Below are 16,735 nucleotides of genomic sequence, written 5' to 3'. Positions count from 1 at the left end.
TGCCTGGCACACAGTGAGTGCACAATAAATGTTAACTACTATAATTACTAAAAAACAAACAAACAAACAAACAAACAAACAAAGGTATTTTAACAAAGGTCACCAGTTTATCAGATGAAGCAAAATGCCCACTTCCATACCTCCAAAACCAGAAAGACCTTCAGGTGTGCTTTCCAGCAAGCATGGATGAGGGACTTCTTTTGTGAATCGCCTCCAGAAGCAAAACATTACTGACTCAAAACATTTGAGAGGCTGCTATCAAGTGTAAACCTCGTAAGATTGTTCTCTAACATCACTAAGAAATTCTGCATCTCAAACACAACATTCACAAGAAATTCCCATGGGCAGGCACTGCAACTGCTTCACTGGCCATGCAGGACACCCTGCCCAGCAGCTGGCAAGCATGCTTACGCTTTAGGGGAGGCTGCAGGCTCCCAAATGCAAACACGGTTTCATAAAGCCACACCAGTACCATGCCTTACGCTCATTCTCAAGTCAGACATGGCTCCATTTGGCGTTTTCTTCCTGTAACCAGGTTATCGACTATTCACGGGTTTTTAAAGGGTCTCTTTTGTTTTTCTTTTTGAGATGGAGTCTTGCTCTGTCGCCCAGGCTGGAGCGCAGTGGTGCGATCTCGGCTCCCCGCGACCTCCGCCTCCTGGGTTCAAGCAATTCTCCTGCCTCAGCCTCCGGAGTAGCTGGGATTACGGGTGTTCACCACCACACACGGCTAATTTTGTATTTTTAATAGAGACAGGGTTTCACCATGTTGGCCAGGCTGGTCTTAAACTCCTGACCTCGTGATCTGCCCGCCTTGGCCTCCCAAAGTGCTGGGATTACAGGCGTGAGCCACTGCGCCCAGCCTAAAGGTTCTCTTTAAAAGGATGCCTTTTCTGTATTATTTTATTCCTCTCTTTAGGACCTCACTGAAGTTTTACAGAAGCACTGAACAAGTCAGCAGGGTGGGCTTTCTGGGGCGTGTCACATCCAGAGGCAGTCCACACAAAGTTCTGTTGCTCATAAGTGCAGATTCCCAGACTCTGCAGGAGGCACTTAACAGGGGCACTTTACTGGGGGTGCCATGTTAAATGACGATGGTAGGACTCTCCCACGTTGAGGTGAGCACTGGAGAGCTTACTTTTACATTTGTGCTGTGGTTTACAGCACACCAGCGCTGTCTTTTTCAATTTGGGGCATTCATAAGTGTGACTGTATTTTTCAGAGAACTTTACCTCTGAACTCAAAATTAACTTTTGTATGATTTTGGGAAACACCCCAATTTTTCTCATTGACAAACAGAGCTAATACCTGTCTCGTAGGGCAATGGGAGAATAAGGGGTCGCCACAGCCAGCACGCAGGAGAGCTCTGCTTTCCCGGGGGGAGCCGCTCGCAACTGTGGCCATTTCCATCTAAATTGCTTAAAAATATATGACATTAAAAACACAGTTGTTCAGTTATACGGGTCTCGTTTCATGTGCTGTGGGCCACATGTGTCTAGAGGCTAACGTGTCACCAGGCAGCACATCTTCATTATTACAGAACATCCCACTGGAAGGTGGTGCAGTGGGGTGTCTGGATAGTAAGTTATCAACAAATGCGAGCTGTTACCACGTCGTGTGGCCATTTTAATGCCCTGTCTACCTACTAAGAGATCGTCTCATATTCTGCTATTGAGTTCAAGAGTTTTCTAGAGGTTTGTCGTGTGTGAGGTGTGTGTGAAAGAGTTCTAAACTCTGCTGAAGATAAGGTCCAATAAAAAGCCTGTTGGCACCCACACAATCTAACGATTTTCCAGGCATTTCTCAGTGCCTGCATGTGTCCAAGCGTCAGGCGAGATCGGTGAGTGTCTTTAGCCCCTACTTTTCAGTTCCCTAAGCTTTTAAACATATATTAAATGACTAATTTAAGAATTACATGAGTTCTCAAAAAATCTGCCTATGTGACTTACCTATAAAACAGAAATTTTACACGAATAGGTCTGTTAATTGCCAGCACACTGGAGTCAGATCAGAAAGGAAACACTTCCCGGGGAATTGAGCGCTCAATGGCATGACAGCCATGTCACAGCAATCCAGGCATGGGTTTGGATGACTGGAAGGAAGTGACTTTCTCAGTGATCAGGCTTTCCTTTCTGTGAAACAGGTATGGTGACAGGGGTCGGTTTCAACACACAATTGCAAGAGGAAGTGTAAGAGAGGGATAGACAGCATGTTGGATTTGGAGGTTTGACTTGGAGGCTTGACGCGTCTGGGCTTCAGTCCCACCTCTGCTGTTCTCCAGGGAGGATGGATGGCTTTTCCTGCCCCCTTCACATTGATGTCCTCAGATGTCACCCAGTCTTGTGGCGTCTGGACCTGCCTCGGGGCAGGAGCATGTCTGGAGATGTTCCGTAGACACCCTGGGCAGTCAGGATTCATTCCTTTAACAAACAGTCCCTCAACATCAGCACCCGCTGTGTGCATGGACCACCTGGGCCTGAGGACACCTCCATCAGCAAAAACAAAGTTTACGCTCCCTGGACTTAATTTTACTGTGGAGGCCGGGCGCAGTGGCTCAAGCCTGTAATCCCAGCACTTTGGGAGGCCGAGACAGGCGGATCACGAGGTCAGGAGATCGAGACCATCCTGGCTAACACGGTGAAACCCCGTCTCTACAAAAAATACAAAAAACTAGCCGGGCGAGGTGGCGGGCGCCTGTAGTCCCAGCTACTTGGGAGGCTGAGGCAGGAGAATGGCGTAAACCTGGGAGGCGGAGCTTGCAGTGAGCCAAGATCGGGCCACTGCACTCCAGCCTGGGCGACAGAGCGAGACTCCGTCTCAAAAAAAAAAAAAAAAAAAAATTTTACTGTGGAGAGAGATGATTGCATAAAGCAGCTGTGAGCTAGTGATGGCTTAAAATATAATTATTTTTCATTTCTGAGGATGATATGACAAGAACAGAATTCACGGAAGATGTTAAATACCCTGACAAGCTCTTGCACGCAGCAGAAAATGTTGCAGGATTTATGATTCCATAAAGGAATGGCCGTGAGAAAATAACTCCTAGTTGGAAAAAGTCAGTGACATTTCACAGCTGGGTTGTCCGTAGTTTTAAAGGAAAAGCATTTTTCCTGTCAAAGTGAAAGATTCTATTTACATGTTGATGGAAAGAGCTGAATTGCTTCAATGCCTTTGTGTATATTTGCAAACTAAATGTCTCATTTCTCAGAATGTCATTTTAATAGTATCTAGAGAGTGTCATTAAGAAAGAGTTGGGTTTTAATGATAATTAAATACGGAGCAGATTCTGCAGGGGGTGTGATTACCCCTGGAGAGGTACAGAGCGTGCGACTCATTCCTCCTGTCTGCACTTAGATTTGATGTGCAGCTTAAATAAAAAAAAAATCTGGGCCAGGCGCGGTGGCTCAAGCCTGTAATCCCAGCACTTTGGGAGGCCGAGACGGGCGGATCACGAGGTCAGGAGATCGAGACCATGCTGGCTAACACGGTGAAACCGCGTCTCTACTAAAAAATACAAAAAAACTAGCCGGGCGAGGTGGCGGGCGCCTGTAGTCCCAGTTACTGGGAGGCTGAGGCAGGAGAATGGCGTAAACCCGGGGGGCGGAGCTTGCAGTGAGCTGAGATCCGGCCAGTGCACTCCAGCCCCGGCGACAGAGCAAGACTCGGTCTCAAAAAAAAAAAAAAAAAAAAAAAAAATCTGTTAATTTGGAACACCAAACAGACCAATAAGTTACTCTCTACTGTAAGATTCAGATACGATTTTGCAGGCCCTCAGATCTTATTTTTAAGTGTGGTATCTTTTTTCTTAAGCTGATTAAATAGAAAAATCCAGAAATATTGCTAGGCATCTTTGTAGAACCTTTTTGAGCCAGATATTACGACCAGGGAAAGCCCAGAGGCCAGCTTTTCTCAGTCCACCCACAGATGAAAAGCAGGTTTTCAGAGTTATTACTGCTTGTTAGGTTTTGGAAGGTTGTAGGAGCTCCCCACTTGATTTTACCCATTTTGGGCAAATGTAAGCGTGTGTGAAGATAAACTACAGGTTGTGTTTTTATTTTTCAAGGTTCCTGGTTTACTGTTTCTAATTAGCAAGCCTTGTGAGTTTCATATGAGAAAAAGAAATAATAAGGTCTTTAGCCCTCTCTTCTTCAAGTTCATTCCCCTGTGAACTGAGACAGTGTTCAAAAAACAAAGTGAAAGAATTCAAATATTGACAAGTAACTCAAGGCCACTACAAACCCCACTCCTTTGGGTTGGTGGAAGTGGGGGAGCAGGGAGCACCTGGGAAGGGTACAGGGTCCCCAGAGACCAGGCCTGTTCTGGAGCCTTCCACAGACACTCCCCCAAGTGGGCAACATGAGTGAGCCCCAGTGTGGGCCAACTCGGGGCAGGGGCTCCCCCACCCTGATCCTTTGGATAATCGTTCAGGTGAATTCCCAAAGGTCACGGCTCACAGATGCTGGGACCCCAGCTCTCCACCCTGTGAAGACGGGGTCTGCAGGGGCTGGGCAGAGGGGAGCCCTGTGGCAGCTCTTCCTGTTGTGGACAACTTTCCCCTCTGGGACCCATCTCTCTTCTTGGCTCTCCTGATTGCCTCCCTCCCTCTCAGCTATCAGTCACCCGGAAGGATCCCATCTCCTCTGTGTAACAAAAGATGCCACTGACACTCTTTTCCGCAGGACGTTGCTGCTCTGGGTGATGTCCTAGGGGAGAAGGGAGCTTAGAGCTTCCAGGATTCAAGAGGAAAGCAGCTACCCTCAGGAGCCAGAGTCTCAGCCAGGGCCATCTGCAGAGCCAGACGTCTTCTACACAGCCTGAGACGATTCCAACCCGTGTTAATAAATTGGAGCTGCCAGCCACTCACACAGTGATGCAGATTCATCACAGAGGGTGGCTGTCTCCCAGCCATCGCCCTGTGAGTTACATTTGGGTGGGTGTGCAGAGCCAGGTGTTCTGGAAGGCAGAGCTCTTCTTGGGGTGAAGCTGGACTGGGTGGAGCCGGTGTTGGGGGACAACCAGACCCTACAGCCTTGGCGATACTGAGTGGGAGAGGTTTGTAGCAGGTTCCCCAAATCAAGTCTTTTTTAAAAAAAATACAGTATTTAAATATTTGCTTATGCTTGTCTCAACCCTGGGAGATGGGGGAAGGACACCGCTGTCTCTCCCTCTGACACAAGCCCTCCCTGTGGCTTCTCTTGCCGGCCTGTGGGCTCCACAGCCCCAGGGAGCCCTGCTTCTGTCCGGAGCTCTTCATGCTCATCATTGCTCTGAATGTGGTTTCGTAATTTTGTTGGTCTCCTGATTAGACTGTGAGCTATTCTGAGGACAGATACAGGGACTTACACTTTTTTTTTTTTTAAAATAATAGCAATAAGAAGAAAATTGGTAACACCAAACAACACATACCGCTTACTATGTGCAAGGGGGTGTTCTAAGTGCACAACACCTGTGGACTCACTTACTTTATATAATGTTATCATCGTTTCATGTTATCATCTTAAGTAAGCACACAGAGAGAAACTAACTTGCCCAAGATCACCTAACTAGCTGGTGGTGAAGCCGGAATTTTCAATCACAAAGTTTATTGCAGTGTCCTATGCAGAATAGGCATTCAATACAAAGCATTTTTAATATGTGTGTGTGGCAATGGATGAATGCAGGAATGAACAAACATTCCTAAACAACTAATTTTCACCTGCACTTGGAAAGAGCACGATCCATCCACTCATGAATTAAAAACAGGCTGTCTGTTGTCAGAGAAAATTCGTGGCAAGACAACTTGATAAATGCCATGACACCTGCAGGGCTCAGCCACAGCTCTTGGCTCAGAACCTGTGCTAAGGTGCTACGGTCCCAGGTCTGAGCCTTTACGTTGCCATAAGGGCTTAGGAGGGCTTTGAGGCACCTCCAAGGCAGGGCAGAGTTGGACGGGGGTGTGGATGCACCTCAGGAAACATCACTCTCATCGGCCCTAAACGGCCTCTGAGTCTGGGCAGATTTAAACGGGCCGTTCCTGGTTCCTCCTCTGCACTGCATTTTTATCCATGGCGGCCCTTACAACTGCGTTTATTAGCCTGGCCCACTACCCCCTCCCCCTCTTCCCCCCGCCCCGCCCCGCTTCTCTTCCTCCTCCTCCTCTTCCTTCTCCTTCTCTCCTCCTCCTTCCCCCTCCCTCTTCTCCTCTTCTTTCCCATCCTCTCCATCTTCCCCTGCATGCTTCTCTCCTCCTCCTCATCTTTATCAATCCCAACTCATTTCATACAAGGGGAGGGGGAGTGTGTGAAAAACTGAACCTGTAAGCATCTCTCAGGGAAAAATACTGGTAATTTTCAATTTTTTTTGACTCCTTTAGAAAGTACTGATTTATCAAGCAATGGGTACCATGCACAAAGCGGATGGTGAACTGCATGACATACACTATACAGGTGGTCTCAGCATGTTCCGCCTGGCTATAGATGGCAGGGTGTGTGGGCATGGCCAGGGTTGGAGCTGTGCTGCCCAGACCTATGGTCCCAGCCACGTGTGGCCACCCAGCACTTGAGACATAGCCAGGCCACACTGCACCATGAGTTAAAATATATCCCTGAGTGTGAGGACTTCATGGGAGAAGAATTGTAAACCATTTCATGAACAATTTTTATATGGATTCTATGCTTACATGACATTTGGGGTTTCTTAGGTTAAAGAAAAGACAAGACATTAAAATAATTTCACCTGTCTCTTTCCTCATTTCCTGTGGCCACTAGAAGACTGACACTCCCATGCAGGGATTGTTTCTGCCCGGCTGTGCCACCTGGCGCTCCAGGCCTGGTCTGCCCGGCTGTGCCACCTGGGGCTACAGGCCTGGTCTGCCCGGCTGTGCCACCTGGCGCTCCAGGCCTGGTCTGCCCGCCTGTGCCACCTGGGGCTACAGGCCTGGTCTGCCCGGCTGTGCCACCTGGCGCTCCAGGCCTGGCTTTGCTCTCTGGCTTCCCCACCATTTGCTACCTGGCCTTAGGCAGGCCTGGCCCAGCTCTGAGACTTAGTCCCTGTGAGAATGAAGATGACCCTTTGAGAGTCCTAAGCATGGGGAGGGCTGCGCAAAGCCACGAGTCAGCAGGTGGGAGATGAGCGCTCTGCAGATGCCCGCCTGCCCTGGAAGGAGCCGCCGGCTGGGGCCTGTGGCAGGAGGCAGGAAGAAGGAACTTTGCACAGGAAGCGTCCAACCCGAGTCTGCAGAAGAGAAACCAGGTCTGCTGTCTCCTGAGGACAGGGCAGAGACTGCAGGTGGCTGCTGGCGTGGAGTCCCTTCCCCGGGAGGTGTCAGACGTGGCGGCAAATGCCAGTCCCAGGGCTTTCGTTCTCTACTGTCTCTAATTGTGCAGCCTCTGCTGGGGTTTATCAAGTAACACATGTGATACGCTTAACTGTGCTCCTCCCGAATCTCTACGTGGATGTTGTAACCCTCACTGCCTCACAATGTGACTGCGTGTGGAGATGGTGCCTTTAAAGAGGCCATGACATTAAGATGAGGTCCCACTGGAGTACGGTGGCCCTGATCCAACATGATGGTGTCCTTCTAAGCAGAGAATAGGACACAGACATACAGAGAGGGATGGCCACTGGAGGATGCAGACAGAAGATGCTGTCTACAAGCCAAGGAGAGGCTGCAGAGGAAACCAACCCTTGGCAGCTTGCTGTCGGATTTCCAGTCTTCTGGACTGTGACGGAAGAAATGTCGGTCATTTAGGCCATTCAGTCTGTGCCATTTGGTTATGTCAGCCCCAAGAACTCGTACAACATACAATGTAGACAATGTGTGCAAAGTCCCTGGCTCACAGGAGGCAGTAATACAGTGTTAGCACTGCTCTAGATAGAATTTGATGTGTGTGTGTGTGCGTGCGCGTGCTTTGTGTGTGGTTTTTTTTTTTTTGAGACAGGGTCTCACTTGGTTGCCCAGGCTGGAGTGCAGTGGTGTGATCATGGCTCACTGTAGCCTCGACCTCTCCAGGTTCTGGTGATCCTCCCACCTCAGCCTGCCGAGTAGCTGGGACTGTAGGTGCACGCCACCACACCCGACTAATTTTTTGATTTTTTTGTAGAGATGGGGGGGGGGTCTCACTTTGTTGTTCAGGCTGGTCTCGAACTCCCGGGCTCAAGCAATCTGCCTGCTGCAGCCTCCCACACTGCTGGGATTCCAGGCGTGGGCCACCGCACCTGGCCTCGTTTGGTGTTTTGAACACGAAGTGAATCATCCCCAGGAGGCTCAGTGATCACCAGAAAACCCAGAGAGCAAAAGCCCAGAGGTCAACAGATCCACAGCATTCAGAGAAAGCCCAGGGAGAAAAGCCACAAGCAGGCTGGCTAGGCACAGGGCACTGTTCTGAGCGCTTCTGACCCTCCCAAAGGTAACTGCCCAGACCCTTTGATTCACAATGCCAAAAAGGAGTGAATTCCTCAAAAAGGAGTGAATTCCTCCAGCAGCCAGTGAAGCCAAGTGTCTATATCCTAAGGCCCAAGGACTGCCAGGCAGGCAAAGACCACCCGAGACAGGGTGTTCCTCTGTGGGTGAGCCTTGCCCCCTGCTCCCCTCCTGGCATTGAGGCACGTCTCTGGGTTCTCCAGGGCAGCTGGTACCCTTTCCTTCTTGGGTTCCGCCAAGCTCTGTAGTAAGACGGAGAACCAAATACAAAATGGGCAGAGTGATAAAAAGCTGGTAAATTAGTGAGGCAGAACCATTTGGAAACCAAATTTCCCTGCAACTTAAAAAAAAACATAGGGAGTCAAAGGCAGAACAGGAGTTTCTTCATTTCTGAGAAGCAGAGCTGTGCACTGAACCTGAGCCTGCCTGGAGGAAGCTATACTCCATCCACATGAGTGAATCACGCGTCAGGAGGGCAGGCTGCCCGCTCCTCTGATGGGCAGAGTGTTTCTCCTTGAATCTGACGTCTGCTGTTCTGACCCTCGACTGGCCCAGGAAGGCGGCTCAACCACTGGTTACCAGGGACCTGTGCCCCACAAGATTGGACTAACACTGCAACTCCAGAAAAGTGTCTTTTTTTTCACCCATCAGAGAAATTCCACAGTTAACCTTTTAGTTAGTTTCTCTTCCTCTGACATCCTGCCGTGGCTTATTCAGGATGAGAGAGAAGCAAATTTCAAAGCCCTGAGTCACTGAGGGCAAAACTTGCAAAGGAGACTGGAAGCTCCTGCAGGCAACGGACAAGGCCTCCCCACCACCTCCCCAGCAGCCAACGGCACCCAAAGCCTGCTCAGGAAACTGAGCTTTTATGTGAGAAAGAAGTTAGGAAGTAGGTATGATTCATTTACTCTTTCGAACATCTGTGAGCCAGTTATGTGCTGGGGATGCTCCAGGCTTAGAGATGGAGGCATCAGAGAGAGGAAAGTTCCCTCCTTGATGTCGGAGGGGAAGAAGTCGGATGATTAGCAAATCACTACGTTCTGTATCAGAGCACTCGGCTGCAGGCTCTGTGAGGGCAGAGGAAAGAGGCATCGGGTGTGGGTGGGGAGGGGTGGAGAAGGTGGCAGCAGGGCAGGGAGGAGGCGGCCCTGAGCAGCCAGGGCTGGGCAGTGGGGCGGCTCCGCAGAGGCTGTGTGTGGGGTGGCCGCGCAGACCCCGCTGCAGCTGCCCTCCCTGCTGACAGATCAGTAACCAGCACCTGAAACTGACAGAAGCTTTCCTTGACTCTCTCCTAAGGGGGAAAAATGACTCCCAGAATCACAGACAGAAATCCACAGAGTGGTAGGCGACATGGCTGGAGCTCACATCACGTTTTCTTTTGTGGTTCAAGTTTAAACCCTCTACTAAGCTATGCAGCATCACAGGGCATGTTCTTGGAAGGGCACGAAACACTTCCCATCAAGTTTAAAGAAAAAAAAAAAGCTCTTCTTAAAACCACCTACAGGAATCATAGTTTTAAATTTCCAAGTTTTGAGGTTTTTAAATGATCAGAACTTTAAACATGTGATTTCAGAAAACAAAAGCCTAAGTATGGGCTTTGCTATGGCTCAACAATCTTACTCTGATAGCATTAAACAAATTAAAAACATATGTGGGTGTTTTACAGCATCAAACAACAGGAAAGAAACTGTATGCCACAGAGAGGTTTTTTGAAACTGCAGTTGCAAATCAGTTATTCTAAGACTTAAAATACCACCAGTGTTAACAGCCTAGAGATCTCTGAGCAGAGCTGTTTTTTCCACTTTCACTTTGAGCTGAAACTTAATCCTCCTGGTGCAGATACTGTATCCAAGCCATGTTCTTAACAAATTAGTAACTTAATACATTTGTGGTCATTATTGCTAATTATAACACTGACGTTATCAGTAATACAGTTCGGGCTGACTAACATAATGAGTCAACTCCCCCATTCGACATTGACTAGAACCATTTACATATTTATACAGTCAGTCTTTCTAAATCCTTAGGTAAGAAACTAAATACTGTTTATCACTTTAATTAAGATAAAATACACACAGGAACAGTATATAGTCACCTATTCACCTTCCATGGATGATTTGAAAGCAAATCATGGAAAATTACTCATGTGGCTGACACAGAAATTGAGTTAAAGTACACATCAGAAAAGGCCCCATTTCTTCCAAGTTTATTATTACTATTAAATAAAAATGCACTACAGACCACAGTGAAGAGGTCTGGAGACTGAAATTCAATTCCGTTCAATTCCACGGACATTTCTAAAGCATTCCGGGTGTAAGTCAGGGATTCCCGTGACCCTAACCCGAGCCCATCTTCAGCAGCTGGACTATTCTAGTGCACCACATCTGCCTCAAGGTGGAGCACACATAATTTTATGTTGGAATTAAAGTACCAATGAAATGGAATAATTTCCCTTGAGGGAAAATATATATGTTTAAAAAATAAAAAATGTTGAAAAATCAAAAGTATTTTTGCATCAGAGCAAAGGACTTTTATAATCTCTTCCCTCTCCGAGAACCTGCTGATACTTCTGGGACCAACCACACAGTGTGGACCAAGAGCAAGGGCCGCCCCATACAAATTAGGGTGGGTCCACAGTTCTGTGCACACTGGCAGGCTTATTCCTCATAATCTGAAATGATTCTCCAGTGCAGAGACAGGCGTAGGCCAAGAGACAGACAGCTAGGACCCCTGGGCATTTGTGGTCCTTGTCAACATCATTGGATCATCTGTCCTGAGCGTCTCAGTGGGAAAAGGGTCCAGAACTCTGATTCAGGGCACTACAGGAGACCCAAAGGCAATGTAGAGAATCCAAATCGGACAGAGGAAGCCGATGCCTTCAAATAAGGCGGACAATGGCCGAATGCTGCACTAGAAATACAAAGAAGATGAATTCTTACTAGCCAGAAGGATTCCAATGATATTTAATTTGCAGTTTCCTGTTTGTTTAACTGTATTTTCCAAATGTTCCCTGATAAGGGTGAGGAAAGGGCTGTGGAGGAGCCGCCACTGGAAAGGCCAGTGACAGGCAGATTGAAGAAGGGCTGGAGCCAGAGGCTGAGGACCTTGGACTTTAGTCTGTGCTAAGGGCTTCCTGGAAGTTCGAGAGGCAGGAGGGTGAATATGCAATCAATAGAGGAAAATCCTGGCAGCCAAAGTACAAGACACATGGGAGCAGGAGGAGGCTGGAACCTTGGCTCTAGAGCCTGGAGAGTTTTGAAAAATGCCCACGGCTGCACTGGGATCTGAGGAGGGCAGAGACCCTGGCAGGTCTGAAAAGTCTCTGGGAGATTCCAATACACATTCAGGCCAGAGCATGACCCCAAAGCAAGGACAACTGGTGAGGAGCCAAGTAGCCACACGCAGGAGAAAGGAGGGTATCGATTTACGAGAGGTCCAAAGAAACAGCTCAAGTACTTCCCGTCCTTTCTCCAGACCTCTGGGATTCAGTGTGAGTTCTTCCAGAACCAGACCAGAGTGAAAAGTCAGAGGCAAACTCCACGGTGGGTGAGAAGGAAGGAGTGGGACCTTAGTAGATGGAATTAGGTTTTTGAGCTAAAAGAAAATCTGATGTGTTTCACCATTCATGAATTGGTGTGAATTGTCATGCTCTTTCAAGCCAGTAGCTAATTAGAGAGAATGCAGTTTGGAAATACCTTTATCTAAAAAATAAAAATGTTAAAAAAAATCAAAAGTATTTTTGCATGAGAGCAAAGGAATTTACAATCTCTTTCCTCTCTGAGAGCCTCTTGATACTCCAAGGACCAATCACAGAACGTGGACCAAGAGGAAGGGCTGCTTCGTCTTCCTCTCCTCCTCCTTTCCCTCTTTCTCTTTCTCCTTCTCTCTTTTTTCCTCCCTTTCTTTCTTCTTCCTAACTCCTTCCCTTCCTTCATTCCTTTATTTCTTTGCAAGGTCAGGACCTACCTATTGCCATGCAATCTTCCTGAATAAATTAATAATAATTAATCGTAGTAACAAGGGCCAGGCTTCCACCCAGCTGTCAGAGAAGAGTGTGGCAGCAAGAGCCCAAGCCCGTAGCCTCTGACACACCAAGGGATTTGTGTTTAATAAGAAAACGACATGCGCATTTGTAGGATCAGCTCCTGTCTTACCGTACTGGCCTTCTCGGTGTTTAATTCTCGTTTGCCTGCGTGGTTTCCCATCCTGAATGGATCAGCTCTTCAGAGGCTTCAGAGGCTAAAAGAGAAAGGGAAAGAAAGTGTTAGCCTTAAGTCTAGTGCTCTTAGAGTTTTCGATGTTGTTTTTCCATCAGAAAGACACTCCTGTGATATATATATATATATAATGCCCATTTTTGAGAAGAGGAAACCAAGGCCCTGAAAACAGAAGAGACACGTCCAAGTCATCTTATTAACAAATGCTATCTTTCGATCCCATGCAAAGAACTAGAAAACAGAACCGCACCAACATCCAAATTCTGTTCAGTAACACACTTCAACCTGTCTCAAGAAATCCTGCAGATCTGTGTATACGTACAGAAATATCTGTCTATTCATCCGTCATCCATCTATCCATCCATACATATGTGTACACACAGAGAATTGCATCCCACACTCAGGTGTATTATCATGAGATGAGCTGAGATGTCAGAAAGGTGCTGACATTCTTCTAAAAAGAAAAGGTAGTAAGAAGCTATTCATGCTCACTGCTTTAAAGAAACCATGTGAGCACAGAAAGAGCCAACATCAGACCAAGGACAGCTTAACCGACAAGCGTCCAAAGAATCTGCAGAATTTGTAGGGAAGATAAAGTTGGATTTAAAAAGCATGTTACTCCTCATTTTTATTTTCTAACCCAAACTTTAGCAGCACATGTATGATTTTTCCCCAAGATATGCAAAGAATGGAAGAATTGAGCCACACCCATTCCAAGCAAATTGTTCCTTCCAGCCTTCCTGAGGGACGTAGCCTGGCCTTGGGGTCCCTCAGCTGAGGGCCACTAGAACCATCAGCCCAGACCTGGCTGCAGGTGACCAGAGTCTTTAAGGACAACGACGTGTTTTCCATGATGGATGTATTCTTTTGCAAAAAGGTGTGAGTACCCATTCTCCTGCAGAAAACCAGGAACAGCTTTCCTTGAGAGGGAACAAGATGAACCATCTTCTGAACGTGGGGAGAGGGGACTCTCCAAAATAGTAGAGACGCCCGAACACAATGCAAATTGTGTTCCTCAAAAGTCTCTCTTTAGAAAAGAGAATTGCCCGACAGCCAAGCTTTTCCATGTCCCGCATTACCGGGTCCCTTTTTGGTGGCTCAGGAGGACTGGTTGAGGACACTTTTCTGCAGGCGGGCAACCCCATCACCCCACAGCCGCTGGAAGGATTGCGGAGAAGAGAAGCAAACGCCTACAGCACAGTTGCCATCCCGGAGTCCGCCTCCCTCACTGTGTGGGAGAGACTAGCAGCCGACGGCAGAGGGAAAACCCCACCAACCTTCATGATGTGTGATGGAAACTGGGGCCCGCCAGAAGACTGCCAGTGAGGTGCTTGCGCAGGGAGATTTAAAACGTGTACTTGAAGCAACTTAGGTCGAAGTGCCCACAGATGATGCTCTGGGAAATCAAAGATGCGGTTCTAGTGATGATATGAACGCAACCCACCTGCAAGAATCAGGTGCATTCCCCATGCTTTGTGGCATGAGAGTGAAAAAAATAAGTTTGATACGTATGATTTTAAAAACGCAAGGCTACCTTTGCGGAGGATTTCGGTGTCCAGTGCGATTCTACCTTCCCAATTTATTTCAATTGGACAACCAAAAAAACCTTGAAGGGGCAATCTTCTCATTGGGAAATGAGGGCTTGTTGCAGGTGTGGTGCCTTACCGGGTAAGAGTGGGTTAACCAAGGGAAAGGCCAAATTCACCGTGTTCTTGTTTTAAGAAAGAATGGGTGTGTTCCTCGCGAGATGTTGCTTTGATCCCTGGGTACACAGGGGCTGTCATTCCCGCTCTAATTCTGGCTCTCTAATTCCATGTGGTGCTGTTTTAACTAAATATTAAGAGCTTGCAGGATGGACACACGTTACAGAATAAAAACACGTCAAATATCTCTCAATCCATCTTTCTGTTTAAGAAATGAGAAGTGGGCCGGGCGCGGTGGCTCAAGCCTGTAATCCCAGCACTTTGGGAGGCCGAGACGGGCGGATCACGAGGTCAGGAAATCGAGACCATCCTGGCTAACACGGTGAAACCTCGTCTCTACTAAAAATACAAAAACTAGCCGGGCGAGGTGGGGGGCGCCTGTAGTCCCAGCTACTCTGGAGGCTGAGGCAGGAGAATGGCGTGAACCCGGGAGGCAGAGCTTGCAGTGAGCTGAGATCTGGCCACTGCACTCCAGCCCGGGTGACAAGACTCCGCCTCAAAAAAATAAAAAAATAAAAAGAAATGAGAAGTAGTCTATTCAAAGCGAAACACAAGCAAAAATAGGTAACTGCCCTTAGTTAAGGCTGACAACTTGGACCTTTGGGAGCATTTTGCCTGTCCAGACATAAAGAACCTCCTGTCACCGGCTGTGTTCTCCAAGTGCCTGTTCCTGGCCCAGGCATCATCTCACCTCTGCCTCCCCGGAGCCCTCGCCTGCCCAGTCCCCTTCCTGTTCCCTGGCTCCATCCACCTGTCACCCTTCTCCTCCCATCTCCTCACACTGGGACTAGGCAAACCCACCTGCAACACTCACTCCTTCCAAAAACAGAGCTCCAAGGACTTGTCCCAAATCAGAATAACGTGGGACATGTAAATCTTTTGGGACTTGCTGGTAGACAGAGAGAGCTATTTTGGGGCCAAGGGCTCTTGAACACAGCTGAAATCTGCTCACAAGGTGCTGAACCGCTCCTCGGAGAGGGGCCGTGTTTCTTCCAAGCCAGTTTGTTCTGATCAAATGTTATCACGCTTCATAGCACAACTCTAGGTTACGCTTGGGATGACTGATCTTAATCATGATTTAGAAAACTCAAGAATACTGACACAGAATTGGTGAAAATAACTCAAGTCCAGATCAGACTTCTGAATATACCTCATTGGATTTGACTACACAAGCCTACTTACTTGCATTTGACTGGCCTCTCAGATTAATATAAAGAATATTTATATGGATCACTGAGGGTTGGTTAATTCTAGCCTTAAATGCAAAATTTATAGACTAGCAGGAAAAGAAGGACAACAGGAACAAAATGACAACTCGATGTGTGGGAACCCCCCATCAGAGCCCTTAATGGAAATGGCCCCTGAGCACTGGTAAGTGAGATGTGTCTCACGGCATTACAGTGGGAACGACAGAGCATCTGGCTGATAATCATGAGTGACTGGCAGTCTGCCTTATTAGCTTCTGACCCTGCCCCAGTCTGCCTTTTAGAGAAGAGCTCAAGAAGGATGAAGCTCTCACTATCACCGGGCTAAGAGCTCAGCCCGGCAGCTGGTTTCTGTAATGTGCTGAAAAGATCCATCTGCACACAAAAGCAGCTGCATGCTTGCAGGAGATCTTTTTTATTTCGTTTTTTGCAATTAATCAAATTGAGAGAGCCAGAGAAAAATTGGGTAAACATGTGAAATGCTGCAAGGAAAGCCAGCTGACTCTGAAGCATCTCTGGGGTAATTAAAGAAGCCTTTGTAAACTCACAGAAAAGGAAAGAGAGAGAGAAAGAACTGAGCAAGAGCTGTGGGAGGGACAGACTTTCAGATTCCATCAGGACCGCTGAGACTTCTGGACTGGTATTCAGTTCTAGATCCGATTTCCAGCCACTGGGATTACTGGACATTTTGATAATGTCTGTGTGATTATCAACACTTAGTGTTGCCTTGAGGGTTAACATTGGGCATAGGCAAAGTTAGTCATCCAGATTTACTAGGAAGCAGTCCACTGTGGTTAACTGTTAGGCTCTCATTTTTAATAATGTACATCTAAAGCAGCTTAGACTACATGTCACCTTGGTGGAGCCATAGGATAATTCAGCATAGAAAAAACTCATTAGCCTATCTGTGCAGGGAAATAGCTCCCAGCTGAAATGCTGGGGAGCAAACACCTTGTTCCTAGATATTTTACTGATTTCATTCTCTAGGTAGTTCTGACTTTTTACAGTGAAAATCAGGCAGGTGAGACCTAGATCTCAATCCAGGTTCCATCTGGGTGACGCTGAACAAGACTCCACTTTTCTGAGCCTCAGTTTCCCATAAAGTAGAGGTAATAAAACTTGCCTTTCTGCACTGGGGTGAGAATGAAGCCCATGTGGGCTGCAGGGCTGGGCAGTGCTAGGGTTAGGGTTGGGGTGTGCTGCAGGGCC

The 16,735-nt window shown here is 47.6% G+C and overlaps 1 protein-coding gene across 6 annotated transcripts in view; it reads right to left on the bottom strand.

Moving 5' to 3' along the window:
• Positions 1 to 16,735, bottom strand: part of MBP (myelin basic protein) — a 154,441-nt gene that overhangs the window by 114,650 nt on the left and 23,056 nt on the right. For all 6 annotated transcript variants that reach the window (XR_002734235.3, XR_002734236.3, XM_023224780.3 and 3 more), the window contains exon 2: positions 12,556 to 12,640. Coding sequence is in view for 4 of the 6 variants with exons in the window: in XM_023224780.3 (XP_023080548.2) it covers positions 12,556 to 12,606 (51 nt within the window). In the remaining 2 variants the exon portion in view is untranslated. The remainder of the gene's footprint in view (positions 1 to 12,555; positions 12,641 to 16,735) is intronic.

Source organism: Piliocolobus tephrosceles, chromosome 18 (genome assembly GCF_002776525.5).
Source record: "Piliocolobus tephrosceles isolate RC106 chromosome 18, ASM277652v3, whole genome shotgun sequence".
Classification (NCBI taxonomy): domain Eukaryota; kingdom Metazoa; phylum Chordata; class Mammalia; order Primates; family Cercopithecidae; genus Piliocolobus; species Piliocolobus tephrosceles.
This window is presented reverse-complemented; position numbering and strand designations above follow the sequence as displayed.